The sequence below is a fragment of the Hippocampus comes genome, unplaced genomic scaffold (genome assembly GCF_001891065.2).
Source record: "Hippocampus comes isolate QL1 unplaced genomic scaffold, H_comes_QL1_v1.1 scaffold73, whole genome shotgun sequence".
Classification (NCBI taxonomy): Eukaryota; Metazoa; Chordata; class Actinopteri; order Syngnathiformes; family Syngnathidae; genus Hippocampus; species Hippocampus comes.
In genome coordinates this window covers 860,840-875,431 of record NW_017806238.1, presented here as the reverse complement: position 1 = coordinate 875,431, position 14,592 = coordinate 860,840, and the positions used below count along the sequence as shown (strand labels likewise).

At 40.2% G+C, this 14,592-nt stretch overlaps 1 protein-coding gene across 1 annotated transcript; it reads right to left on the bottom strand.

The window, feature by feature from the left end:
- Positions 1-11,860: 11,860 nt before the first annotated feature.
- arl4ab (ADP-ribosylation factor-like 4ab) lies at positions 11,861-14,239 on the bottom strand. Its single transcript, XM_019857327.1, has 2 exons — positions 14,096-14,239; positions 11,861-13,128 (listed from the first exon to the last, which is right to left on the bottom strand). The coding sequence occupies exon 2, from the start codon at positions 13,059-13,061 to the stop codon at positions 12,459-12,461; it is 603 nt and encodes a 200-aa protein (XP_019712886.1). The 5' UTR covers positions 13,062-13,128; positions 14,096-14,239; the 3' UTR covers positions 11,861-12,458.
- Positions 14,240-14,592: the final 353 nt, after the last annotated feature.

Below are 14,592 nucleotides of genomic sequence, written 5' to 3'. Positions count from 1 at the left end.
AAGCCTTTATTGGCTCTCCACATAATTTTTAACTGACATAGTGGAAAAATAAATTCACTACCATTGTTGGATTTACTTGGGGCTTTAAGAGGGGCGGAGCTGCCACTGACAGGTGATCGTTCGCTCGACGTATAAAAAGCGGCATCGCAGTTTCGTTTGAAAATCACCGACTTTGTCAAAGTCAGCATGGCCCCAATGGTGAGCTACGTTTGTGTCCGCTTTTCTTTGTCAGATCTGTATCGTTATCTTTTAGATTCAATCATGCTCGCTTGCTTTGTTTGTCTGCTTTGTTTTGCGTCCGCTTTATCATACCTGTCAACTCATACGGTTTAGCCATAGTTCATACGGATTTTGTGGTGAATCTTACGTATATGGCCATATCGCACAAATCATACGGATTCTGAAAATTTCAGTTTTTTTTTTTTTTTCCCCCCTAACAGGTAGTTCCGTTTGCTTTTGCCCAGAATGGTGCGAGTCTACTCGAATGCTTTCATTTCCGGTAACTTTCCAGTAAATCACGTGGTTCCTAGTTGAAAACAGCAGAGTATTCATTGCATACTTCGGTAGTGTACAAGCAAGTTCTACAAGGAAACAAATATATCATTCATATTTCATGGTTTTTTTTCTGCCGTTATTTTGACATATAAAATGCTTTGGTAAGTTACAAGGATTTTTTTGCTCTTTATAAGAATTTTTTTGGTAGCTTATACAGGTTGGCGCTCCGAAAAGTTGACATGTATGGCTTTATGTTTGCTACATCACAGTTAGTTGCCGTTCGCGATCGGCTGTTTAAACAAAGTGGTCAAAAGTCTTGCAATTACAGTGATATCTTTACTTAGTTCTTTTTTTTTTTTTTTGCATTGTTGCCATGTCGTTTTTGTCCGGCTGCACTGTAATGTTTAAATGAGTAATTTGCGTTACGGCTCGAGTTCATCGTGCCGGCGTTCCGCTTCCGGGGTTGACCGCTGGGGTTTGTAGTCCTTTTTTTCGGTTCCACTTGGTATGTTTCTGTTGTTTGTTTTCTTACGTTCAGACTATGAATAATGATGACAATAATAATACATAGTGTAACATCATGGTTGATAAAATGTATTTTGTATTGTGTGTATGTATTTATGAAAATTAAGATGAAGGTATACGTGAAAACCTGTAACCTTTGTAAATAGCACACCACCTTATGCTGTGTTTTCTATTCTATTGCTAATTTATTATATTTATTCTACAAATATATTGCTAATGCTATATTTTATATTGCACTTTTATTGAACTGTGTACAGTTCTTTCTGAAACATTTATTTTGTGCAATGAAACACTTTGTTTTTTTTTTTTTTTTCCCCCCCAATTTTGCTGTTGTTGACTGCAAATTTCCCCAGTGTGGGACAAATAAAGGTTATCTTATCTTATTAAATTAATTAATGTCAATTATATACATTTACATTGTGATGCATGAAGACAGATAGATATATTTATTTTTGTTGCATTTATGTGTACTTTAGGTTATTTGCTGCTGCTGCTGCTGCTGCGCTTAAATAAATGATCAAAAAAGGACAAAGCGAATTCCATGCTGACTGATGATCCCTATTCAGAGAGCCGTGAAAAAACGGGAATAACTGAACAACCATGAATATTTTAGACAATGAAACACTCCAAAATGGTGTGAGTCGGACTGTAGAAGAATCACCCGCTTTCATTTTCTTCTTAACCCTTTCATGCACCCTGTAACCTGATAACATGAGAAGCTGTCCACTGTAGTGAGTGCTGTCCCTGTAAGGGTTAATTGTCAAGTAGAGAAAGAAAGGCAGAATTTACCCACTTTTTGTGGCGACTTTGAGTTTAAGTGGACCATGTTCCCCATCTCCATTGTTGAGGCGACTGACCGGAGCTGCGGCCGGTGCTTGTCATGGCGGAAGTCTCCCGAACGCATTGGTGGACAATGGGAGGGGATGCCATCAAGATAAAGAAGTACTCTCGTGGCAGCTGATGTGAACCTGCTGGCCAAGCGGGATTCAAATTTGGCAAAACGGAGGAAAAACTTGGACGTGGGAGGAGTTCAGAGAGGTCATGGAAAATTACTTTTGGACGGCTTTGAGGAAATTCTGGTCCACCATTCTGGTCCACCATCTGGCATCTGAGCAGTGGGAAGCGGTGCACCATTAACACTGTGTATAGTGGAGAAGAGGTGCTGCCAATGTCAACTCGGGTGGGTGGGGAGAATACTTGGAAGTCCCCCCTCACCTCCCTCTGAGGAAGTAAAGTCTGAGGACTCTGAGGTGGGCTTTCCTCTCTCTGTGCTTGAAGTCAGGAGGTTAAAAAGATCCTCAGTGGCAAGGCCATGGGAGTGGATGACATCCGCTCGGAGTTCCTAAAGGCCATGAGGCTGTTCTGGTTGATACGTCTATTTGCTGGAGAGTATGGTCTCTCAGCAAATCAAATCTCAGATTCAGGAGGACCAGTGTGGTTTTCATCCTGGCTGTGGAAACAATGAACCAGCTTTACACCCACCGCAGAATCCTCAAGTGTGCAGGGGAGTTCGCCCAACCAATCCACATGTGTTTTGTAGACTTGGAGAAGGCCTTCGACCGTGTCTCTCAGAGGCTTACGACCAGTGAGTTTTGACGGGAGTCAGTCGGATTTGTTACCGGTGAGGGTTGGACTCTGCCACGGCTGGCCTTTGTCAATTATTTTGTACCTTCATGGACAGAATTTCTTGGCACAGTCACAGATTTGATGGTATGTTCTACAGGCAGAAGGCTCTGGGCTGGTTTGGGAGCATCAGTTAATTTCACCGGTCCATCATTCGTCATTCCTCAGACGGCCTGCCAGGCCGTCATCATCAGTCCATCATTATTTCGGGCCAGCTAAGGTCGTCAGTCATCTGTCCGTCACTCCCTCATTGTTATTTTGCCCACAATTTTGTCATCGCTAAATTACTCTTCTTCATCAATGCTATTTTCGGATCGTTCGTAGAAAAAGTGTTGAAAAGAAGTCGAGAAAATCAGTGGAAAAACAATTTACATGTGACCTCTGTTCATCACACGTAGGTTTGAATACCAAAGCCCCCGTCCACACTCCAGAAATTTCTTTTATATGAAGTTGAAACTTTTGAGACAAGTTAAAACTGCACCACAGAAGCAGAGCGCTTGCGACATTAAGTCAACTAAAAATGTCAAATAATTGACATACCTAGTATGCATTTTAAACAAAACAATCACATTTGTCCTGATTCATGTAGCGTTTGTGTCTCTTTTGCCAGTGAAGCTAAAATCCTTGCGTCCTTTTGCTTTTGTCAAAGGAAAACAACAACCCTCCCAGCTATTGTTCTCCTCACACTGAGGTCATTAACAGTGTGGGAAGGAACAACAACAAGCTGGAGATTCACAGTGGCAAAAAAATTATTTGCATGATTCTGCCTGCCAACGTGTACTTAGAAGTGTGTGTTTGTGTATGTGTGTATATCGTGTATATATATATAGGCGCCAGATATCATTGAAGCGAATGCTGAACTTGACTCACCAGGCCAAAGTGAACACCTGTCACGAACAATAAAAATAAAAACAGCGGTAGCATGTGTCACGAAGAATAAAAATAGCGGTAAGAAAGAAAGGAGAAGAAAATAATAGAAGAGATAACAGAAAATGGAGAAACGTAGCGACAATCTGGAGAAAAGTGGGTCGAAGATCGGCCAGGTTGACCGGCAGCTGAGGAGAAGTTATGATGTAATTTACATTTCAAAAACCAGAAGCCATTCATTTACGAATGTGATTGCACTTTAGTTTACATATTTAAATGTTCATATATTAAGATTTGAATGAGGCAAAATAACACGCTTTTCCTCTCAAATATATTGTTATAATCATTTGTTTCAGATGTACTGTAATTATGTTCTGGATAAAAAATAATTTGGTGTTCAAAAAGTCTTTTTTCAAACTTGAGTCTTGAAAAAGAGGGGTTCGTCTTATAATCAGGGCCGTCTTATATTCGGGCCAATACGGTATGTAGAGGCACTTTCATGTAACATAATTTTGAAACAAAACATTTCAACGGGAAAAAAAAAGAATAAGAAGAACAATAAAACAAGATGGCAGGGCAGAAACTCAAACTGTGTTCAAAGTGTTGGAGTGAAAATGTGTTTTGAGGGGCATTGTAAAAATGGATAGAGATGGCGCCAGGACCCCAGCGATGATGTCAAACGAGAGTTTCTGAAGGCTCTGGATGCGTGGCTCAAGCATGTCTCAGCACTCTTAACTCTATCATTTCCACTCAAATACTTTAGAGGCACTGAATGGTCACTACCAGTTCACAATAGTGTAGCTGCCTGGCCCATTGTTATCAGATATCTGTCATAATCCTGTTCTTGTGTATCTCCAGCAGGTGGCAGAGGAGGGCTTGCCCTCCAGCGTGCATACCTGCTGCCAATTTGGGCATCAGGTTAGCTAAGTCAGGACTGCCAAGATCCCATGTCTCTGTCGGATTATTAACCTTGTTGCCGCTCTTGCTCAACTGTTGTTTTCTCGACCTCACGTCGTTGTCGTTTTTACTCTCAAGCCTCTCGCCTTAGTTTGTCTTTGATCAAAACTTGTCCCGGTCTGATGGCATTTCCGCAAAATATCCATCACAATCCAAATACCCAAACAGAGGCAGGCTCTATATCAAATTCACAATTTGCAGGCCAACAGGACAGGCTGAAGAAAGAAAAAATAAAACGTGCTGAGAGAATTGAGAGATTTTAAAAATGGATGTCAGGGATTTTTTTTAATAAGGACACCTACGAACTTTTTTTTTTAAATTGTCTGGAATAATGCATAACATGGGCCATCAGACAATATGTTCGTTATCTTTGTCAGCAGTGGTCTAGAACTGCATTCATATGCAGTTTAAATGACCAACCACCCCACTAACAGTAACAGATACGCAAAACAATCCTTCAAGCTTTTGCCATCAGGTGACGTCAGTTTTTCTTTCAGCCCAATTTACTCACCAAAACATTTTTTGCCAATCTAGCCAACTGCTAACCAGTTGTCCCCTGATCTTTTTCCGAAGAGCCGACATGTTCTATCACTTTTTAAAATGCAGCTCGTCAAATCCAATAAGAGACCACCGACCCCGAGTGAGGATTCCTACCCAAAAACATGAGGGTAAGTTCTTCCAGGTGTTTGACTTGCTACATTCTTCAGAAGCGCCAGAGCGTAACGTCTCAATCTGTTCAAACAGCTGAGATAACCCCAGGGGATTTTAACTTCAAGAACTTCCCCACTAATCAATCGAAGGTGATAATGACGTGGAAGTTGTGGCTACTTGTTAGAAGCGGTACTTCTCTCCATGTTGGTCTTCGAGTGAAAGGGTAATAATCAAAATACTCTTCAGTCTACATTAGTAAAAGATTTTGGTACACGTGTCAGCCAGAGAGAGGACCAAAAACCTCATCTTCACTTTATTTGTTGCTAAAATACTTCGGCTGCGAAGTCAAGCACCCATGCAGAAAGATTATCCAAGGCAAGCAGGGCCAGGCTGGACATAAGAGGACTCCCGGCATCTGTGCCGAACATGTGCCAAGTTACGTAACAGCTTGACAGCAAAAGTGTTTACACTGACAGTTCCAATTTGGTTGGCCTGTTTCCAGTTAGACTTAACCTCTGTGTTTTGGGGTTTTTTTTTTTTTTTGTATATATAAGTTTGACTCAACAAGCAGATGAGTCAAATTGGGTAAAAATGGTTGTTGACAAAAAAGCAGTTGCTCCAGACGTACAAACATACCCTCCTTCAAACATATTTTTTGTTGTAGCCTGAAAATGAGACAATATGAGACAATACAACAAGATTTCTGCTTTTATTTCCAGGTACATATGAATCTGACACATCCGATACATTTCGAGAAGCATATTTGGCATGGAAAAACCTCTGCATTCATTTTTTTTTTTTAATGCTATTCTGGACTCTTTGTGTTGTTTTGTTTGTTGTGTGGGTTTTCTCCCTTTATTCCTCTGTTTTGGATTATTTTACAGCTGTGATCATGTGTTTCAACATCAATAAAGATTATTGCCCACCCCTCCCCCACCCCTCCACCCCGCTGGAAAAATCCATGCAAACTCCAGCCATGCATAAAATTATCTCCACTGCTTCTTTATAAGATGTTTGAAATCATTCTTTTTTGCCAAACTTTACTCTTTCCATCACTTCAAACATCCTTTATGTCAGGGGTGTCAAACTAATTTTTGTTGCCGTTTCCCTTGGAGGGCCATTATGACTGAAACCATATAAAAAAAAAAAGTAAATAATAACGCTTTATTCAACTATTGTTTAAGTGACTGTCATGAGGGGTTTGGTAACAAGAAAACGTTGACAATATGTCTCTTATTTATTACATATGAGAATTTTAAATTTTGGTAGAGATTTTAGCAAGCATCGTGGAAGTTGATATGTTTGACTTGCTTTTGCGGGCCACATAAAATGATGTGGCGGGCCAGATCTGGCCCCCGGGCCTTGAGTTTGACACCGGTGCTTTATATCAAGGAAAGATTTGATTCAAATAAAAAGAAAAAAAAAAAAAAGGAAATAGTCCCTCCATCTCAGCTTTGGACGACTTCATCGGTGCCGTTAGTGGGAAGGGGTCACTACGGCAGACTGTCAGGCTCTTCTCAGGAAACCGAGTCAGGCAGGGAGCGGTTCCTCCTCCCTTATCAGCACATCCTGTCCTCCGCTGTGACGACCACACTGTTCACACCCTTCACAATCTAATGGTGACGGGGGCCGGGGGGTAGGGTGGGGGGAACACACTGTCATCAATCAACTTGAGCAAACTTCACAATGTTTAGCCCTTGTACTGAATCCACACTCCTCAAAACGGATGGGAGTGATTACTTGGTTTCAGCTTTAAGACAATGAATGGAGGGGATGCAACAAACAAACACTTTGGTATCTGCTACGGTCTGTGTCACTGGCGAAAAAAACCAGGTTTCATGTTGGATTATACAAATAGAAACACGATATGTCAATCAAGATTCTCGTATTTGTTGCTGCTGTTACTTTGAAAGTTACTAAGTTCATAAAATGTTGCAGTTTCTCTCGCCTGTTTCTTTGCTAGCCTGCCGATTCGCTCGTTAACAACCAATACGCAAAATGGCCGACGTTAATTTGCATATTCATTCTGGTACATTCATTTGAGTTATAGCGAAGAAGCGCAATGCTTGGGAAACATATAGAATAATCTCTTCATTCTTCATGTGCACAAAGACTGAGCTGATAAACTTCATCTAACAGCAACCGCTAAGGAAATTATGACCAAAAATGCTCAACATATGCAATATTTTGGGAAATGTAATTATTATTATTTTTTTTAAATGGAACCCTGACCCTGATTTTTGTTTCTTCTTAAAGTTTTACAATAATTAATTGTGGAAAAAAACTTATTGACCTTGCTCTAATTTTGGTCGCACAAAAACCTGACATTTGATGAGTATCAAATACACGCGCTGTTGACTTTTTGGCTCAAAAAGTAAAGAGTCTCCGTGTTTCCTGGAAGTCGGAGGGACTGTTTGGGAACATGTGACCCCTGAAACCTTTCCCAGTGTACTTTTCTGTATTGGTTGTTCAGCTGCCAAGGACCACAGAGGAGGGATAGGTTCAACCTGACATGCCACTAAAACTTTACGCGAGTTTTTTTGGGGGGTGGGGAGCTGGGAAACAAAAATACATTTGCGAAATCACCGAACTTGTATGGATGTGCCATTCTGTCTCATCTTTTATCACTCCACTCAAGAGTCCCCAAATTTTCCAACACAAATATGCAATGTAAAACACTTGCTAGGAGCTAAAAGCTAACAGAAAGATTAGCCATGTTCCTAATTTTTAAAGCTATTTCATTTTGTTTTTGCATGCTTTTGTCAACACTGGACTGTTTTTTTTTCCCAGCTAAAGCATGTAACCGAAAACCTGTAGCAGATTGGGGGTTCTGGAATGGATTCACGACATCTAAATAATTTTGATTTGGCCACGAAATACATTTTGGCTCCATGTGTCGAACTTGTGAAACGTGTGAGGCACATCTCCGAATCTCCTTTGATTCTGCCTCCAAGTTAGGACCTGCATTTTTTGAAATATTGGATTTACATCTTAAAATAATAATAATCTTGCGCTTGTCTGACTGTTAAGAATGTTAAAATCGTAATTTGGAAATATTTAGAGAGTGAATAAGACTTTTATGATTAGTGAAAGTCGTTTGGTACTGGAATGTTTTTTTTTCTTTCTTTTGTTTCCCTTATCGGAAAAAAAACAGTTTTGCCCACCCCCGTGAACCGCAGGTCAACTAGCATTCTGGATTGTGACCTTTGAGATTTCACTCTGCTGACCAAACACAAACACGAGCAAGCTAAATATGATATTTACAGTGATTCAGAAGTAAATTTAACTACACACGGGTTGAGCAAAAAGTTGAGGTTATATTTGGTCATCGCAGATATTCAAAATTAATCTTAAGCTAAATGTTTGTGGTGATTCCAAAAGAAAAATGTGTGCTTAAGTAGCAGTTTCATCACAACTAGGCAAAGGACGGCACTTGAGAGTTTTTCCTCTCGGAAAGGATGTTTTCACTTTTGTACTGACTGGCATCAACAGAAGAGGCACCGATGATACACGAGTCCGATCTTTATCTGACTGGTACAGGACAAAACAAAACACTTTTCCGATAACTACGTGTCTGCCCTTTCCCTGCTTCAATCTGCGTTTTGGCTGACACATTGTGTGCGCTTCAAATGAAGAAAAGTAAAAGCTTTAATAGTTCCAAAAAAGGAGGCAACTCTAAACGCCATCCATTTTCAGTTACTGTAGTCAGAATTTAGTTTAATGTCATGTTTATGTACTTTGGTTGACAAGAACGCAGAGGACTCCAAAAAATGTTTACGGGGAAAAGAAAGCTTCCAAGTACGACAAATACCGCAATGTTGAGTACTATTGACCGTATTGGAAGTTTGTGTGTTGTATTCTCTCATCCAGGGCCGGCGCTAGCCATTTTGGTGCCCAGAGCATAAATGCTTTGTGGTGATTTTTAGCAATTGTGAGGAACGGAAAACCATTCACATTAACGGTGAGCATTAGGACAAAATTATTTAAAAGAATACATTCAGAGGCTTATTATACTGACATTTTGTTGAATTCACTTTTAAAATACTTTGGCCCTCACTGAAATACATTTTAAAATATTTTTCTTTTATGGCTCTTTTAGTTTAATCAAAAAGGTTCCCGAGCCCTGGTCTATATGTTGACTTTTTTATTTTTCTTTTCGGATTGAGACACACTCAATGAATGATCTATTAATATATTAATATCAATCAGGTAAAAACTCACAAACAAGGTGGAGGACCACATAAGTTTTTATTTACTTCTTCCTACTTCCTTAAAACGTGTAAATTGTGCTCGATGATGATGATGATTTTTTTTTCTTACTTCCCTTTACTTCCTGCTAAATTACTGTTATCCATTTATATGTTCAGTAAACAAGCTCTGGCCAAAAGAGGCGTTAGCAGATTGAGTATTAGCCACGTTTGCATTTGGCACACGATATGAGCGATGACCTGCATTGACAAACGTAATTCTTTGAAAGGATTTGAACAAGGATTCAAGCATATCTGCCATGATCTTATTTTTATTTTATTTTTTTTTAATTTAATGACCAGGCAAATTTTAGCTAACTTTTATTCCGCCAATTCGGAATAAAAATAAACACGAGAGTTGATCACGTGATTTTTTTTTTTTTGGTTCCCAGATACCGTGTGCAAAACAAATCGATTGTCTTTCAAAATTCAAGAGTTTGCTTTGAGGTTGTGCACATTTAAAGCGTAGAGACAAAACATGGACATGTCCTTGTTAAACCTATAAAAACAACAACAAGGAGACAACACGGCGCAGTCAAATCGGGCGATCCATACAGTGCATGCAACCATTACGACAGCGAATTTCCAAACACGTTTGTGAATAATACCCAAAAGTTTCTCAACCCAGACTCTCCTCGGAATTGACAAATGAAATAGACAACGGCAGCTGTCGTTCATTTTTCTTTGCTTTATTCCAAAGGAACGAGAGGAAATAAACACATAAATATGATCAAATGCTTCTTTCGAGTCAATACTATCCATCTCATGACAATTTCGTGATTTTAGTCCTTTTGGAAAAGTCATAAATAGGACCATTTAAAGTGCATTGAGACATGCCGGTTGTGATGAACACGCAACTGCCTTTTTTTTTTTTTTTAAAGGGCTGACCTGGGGAATGTTCCTGCAGAGCCAAAAAGAGCTTGTCAATTAAAACACATGACACAAAACACACACACGGGCGGGTCTGTGCTAGTGATAAAGACACAGCGCCTGCGGTCAATAATTTTCACGCCGCCGGGACGCGGCGATCACATTTTAGATGGCAAGTCCGATTGCCACAGTTAGAAAATTAACGTTTGCAAATCGGCGCACGATTCCGGAATGTCCGTGGCATGTTGAACAGAGGTGGAAATGGAAGTCGTCCTCACAAAGGGCAGCAGTCACTATTGCTTGAGTTTTGGGCAACTTTTTCCGGAGCGATGCTGCGATCACCACCAGTCTGAATTTTGTAAAATTACTGACCAACGGAATGGACGAACACATTTGCGCAGTATCAATAAACAGTAAATATCACGTGGTGTTTTCGTCAAAATAGTTGAGGCATGCTAACAGATCAACTAAATAATGTTGGCCCACTCAATTCACATTAACTGGGCGAGATGTAAATTTTTAAAATTAGCATTCGTAACAAGAAAAGCGTTGGAAAGGGATATTAAGAAAAAAAAACAAAAATAAACAAACAAGTTAACAGGTTTCGGTGGCAAAGAATATTAACTTGAATGCTAACAATTCACCATGCGGTCGAGCCAGCAAGGTAACAAGTTGATGTTAACTGTACAAGACTTGAATGGTCAATCAGAATCATACCGTAACAGTTTAGCAAAGAATAGCATCGGATACTGCATTTTCCCGGAGGATAAATCGCAGTTTTTTTTTCATAGTTTCCCAAGGGTGCGATATATACTCTGGAGCGATTTATGTGTGAAATTATTAACACATTATTGTATCATTTCACATGTTGTTTTCACATTAAACCGCAAGAGGGCGCTCTAGGCCCGTGTTGATGATTTTAACACTGGCGGTAACTTAAAATAATACTACCGGTATTGAATAAAAACAATTGAGAAGGGCTGAACAAAAATGACACCGAAAGGGAAATCATATTCTGAAGATTACAAAATGCAAGTAGTGAAATATGCGACCGAAAACGGTAATGGAGCAGAAAGAACGTTTGGACCACCCTGTCAGGATTCAGAAAGGCTGGAATCATTGCATTCGTACTGCTACTGAAGAGGACTCAGACTTAAGCGAGTAGAAGAGGAAACGCCGCATTTTATATCTCCGGAGTTGTTTAGAAGTGACACAGAGGATGAAGATTTCATTGAATTTAGTGATTTGGAGTGACACCGATGGTTTGATAAACATTCGTTATGCTAGAGTTATCTGAATAACTATTAATATGTTACGTGAACATACCAGGCACGTTCTCAGTTCGTTGTTTATGCGTCATGTGACGTTAGCATATCGTACACTCATTCAGCCTGTTGTTCTCTATTTTATTTCAATTTTAAATTGCCTTTCAAGGTGACATGTATGTTCTTGGTGTTGGTGTTTATCAGATAAATTTCCCCCCAAAAAGGTGACTTATGTGTTTTTTCTTCTTCATTATTCATTTTATGGCTGGTGCGACTTATATTCAGGAACGACTTATAGTCCGAAAAATATGGTATTCTTTAATTTTTTTTGTTGTTTTTTTGTCGAAGTAGTAGTCGTCGTAGTAGTAGTAATACACCAGTCATAGTTATAAACCTCATCAGAAGGACAACATTAGTTGTGTATTTTTGTGCGAAAGGACACAATGTTCAAGATCTGGCTCTCAGTACAACACTGGTCAAAATATTTGGAGTCTTATTGTGTCACATTGTGCATTCCTGTCTTCATCATGTAAACGTCCAAAAGACACAAATCTTTGTGCAACAATAAGAACAACATTTCCTGCAGAGTCACAAAATATACATTTGATTGCATTGCGAAACGATACAGTGTGTCCCGATCTGTATTCTCCAAAAACAAGCTTTGGTATATCGTCAAAATACAGAAATTGATTGTTTTGACAGCATGAGATTGGCAGTGCACTCGCCATCGATAACATTTTAACTCAAACCTATTAAAAAAAAAGTTTGGTAATACTGTACTTCCATCCGTATTTTTTGACAGGTTCATCCACAGGGCAAAATTGATCAGATTGTCCTCGATCGGAGCTTAATGCTAACTGACCCGAACAAGCGTTCCACTCAGCGATCCGACCACAGGATGACGGAAAAAAAAAAATTCTCATGCATGCCACATTTTACATTTCCAACAATGTGCGCATTATCTCCTCTTCTTCTTTTTCTTCTGTTGTCGCAGCATCTTCCGCCTCTTTGTGATCATCGCATGCAGTTTGCAAAGGCCTTCCGGCAGGCCCTCGCCGATGATAGCGCAAGCCGGCTGCAGGTGCCAAGGCGTGGCCGCGCTAAGCTCCCCGAGGGCCAACATGTTCTCCATCTCAGTCATGCTAAGCGAGTTCCTCAAGTCCTGTTTATTGGCCACCACCAGCACGGGAACCCCTTGATTCTCCGCCAGCCGGGTGATCTTGTGCAGTTCCGTCTTCGCCTCCTCGATGCGCTCGGCGTCCACAGAGTCCACGACGAACACGATGCCGTCGGCGCAGCGGGTGTACGAACGCCACAGAGGTCGCAGTTTCTCTTGACCTCCTACATCCCAAAAGTGGAAGGACGTCGTCCGCCGGTGATCCCCGAGTGACACTTTGATCTTCTCCGTGTTGAAACCCTTTGTCGGGACGGTGTTCACAAACTCATTGAATCGCAGCCGATACAGCACTGTGGTTTTGCCAGCGCAATCCAATCCAAGTATGACAATGTGCAGAGGCTGGAAAGACAGGGGGCAGGTGAGTTCTGATAATCCATTCCCCATCTTGGTATCTGGAGCAGGAGGTCACTTAAAATTCAGCGGGCTGCTTTTCTTCTGCAGTAGCAAGAGCCTGGGGAGGAGGGGGGTGGGGGTCAAGATGGTATGCATAATGAGTCAAATTTGCCAAGACTAAGCACGCTAAGTAATTTACAAAAAGACGGAACGCTCAACAGGTGGAGCCGCCTTTTCTTTTGGACTACACATCCACACATGATCCTAACAGAGAGATGAATGGGAAATAAAACAGCAGGGTGGATAGCAACCCATTTGCACATGCAGTCCCACAGCGTCAAAGGAGGATTTCATACGCTAATTTCTACATCGAGAGTGAAAGCGAAAAAACAAAACAAAAAAACAAAACAAAACAAAGGCTTTGGCTTTGTCCTGAAATCCAAGGTCTGTACCTGATGTGAGAACGCGGTGAAAAATACAAGCACAAAGTTTCGCCTAACGTGTTGCTCAGCAACAGAAGACGTGTATTAAAATGCACAACTTGTCAGGAGCCACACGGAGCAGTCGAGTCATACTTCAAGACTATAAAATGTAATCCGAACGGTTGAAAATCTGCTTTATTTTCTCAATACATGACTTGATTTTGGTGCATAAACACAAAGCTTTATTTCCACACGCAGCTCATTGATGGCGTTGATTTTTTTTTCTCTTCACACAAACTAAAAACATTGACTGGAAACTCGGGTTTGAAGGCTGATAACATAATCACAAAATGCACACACGACAGGTTATGGTTAATTTACTCCTAATAAAATAAAAGGAAAAAATTCTACATCAATTTGGCTTAGAAAAGCTTGAGTTGGAGAACGATGTGTTTTTTTTCGTCAGTTTCCCAGAAGTTGGGAGTAAAAGTTGTTTTTATAAAGCCCTGTCAAAAGCTCCGCTGCACCACAATTAATAAACAACGCTTATGTCTACCTGCGATACACCAAGAACAATGATAAATGTGGCCAAATTAATCACGTTCTTTTGACGGAAGGTACAATAAAATGATTTTAAAATTGTATAATTGGAGAGAAACTTACACTGGCGGCGATTATTAGGCCATTATTAATTGGTCGCTGGTTTTCAGGAGACATACACGTAATTCCCTCTCCGCGCATCAACGCTCTGATATCTCCCGAGGAAACTAGAACCTCCCTACCTTCTCCGGAAACGTCAAGCCTGTTGGATCAGCATTACAGTTTCCGGTAAGGAGTTTCAAAGTACATTGTCTGATAAGCCATGACAGGTTTTGAGTGTATTTTTAAACCACCATTAATGACATTTAATTAGATTTACCTAACTAAGTCGTGTATTAGATTTAAGTCGTTTGAATAATACATCAATTTAAAATTGAAATATTTATTTTGATTGACTGACGACTGTGCGGTAATATACGCCATAGCTTTTATTATGGTAAAGACAGTTTCGTTGCCGCTGCAATAGACACGCAGACACCTGAAAAAAACGTTACTATATACTGTATATGAATAGCACTCTGCGAATATAAAATAAAGACAAAGTTCTTAAGTGATACGCG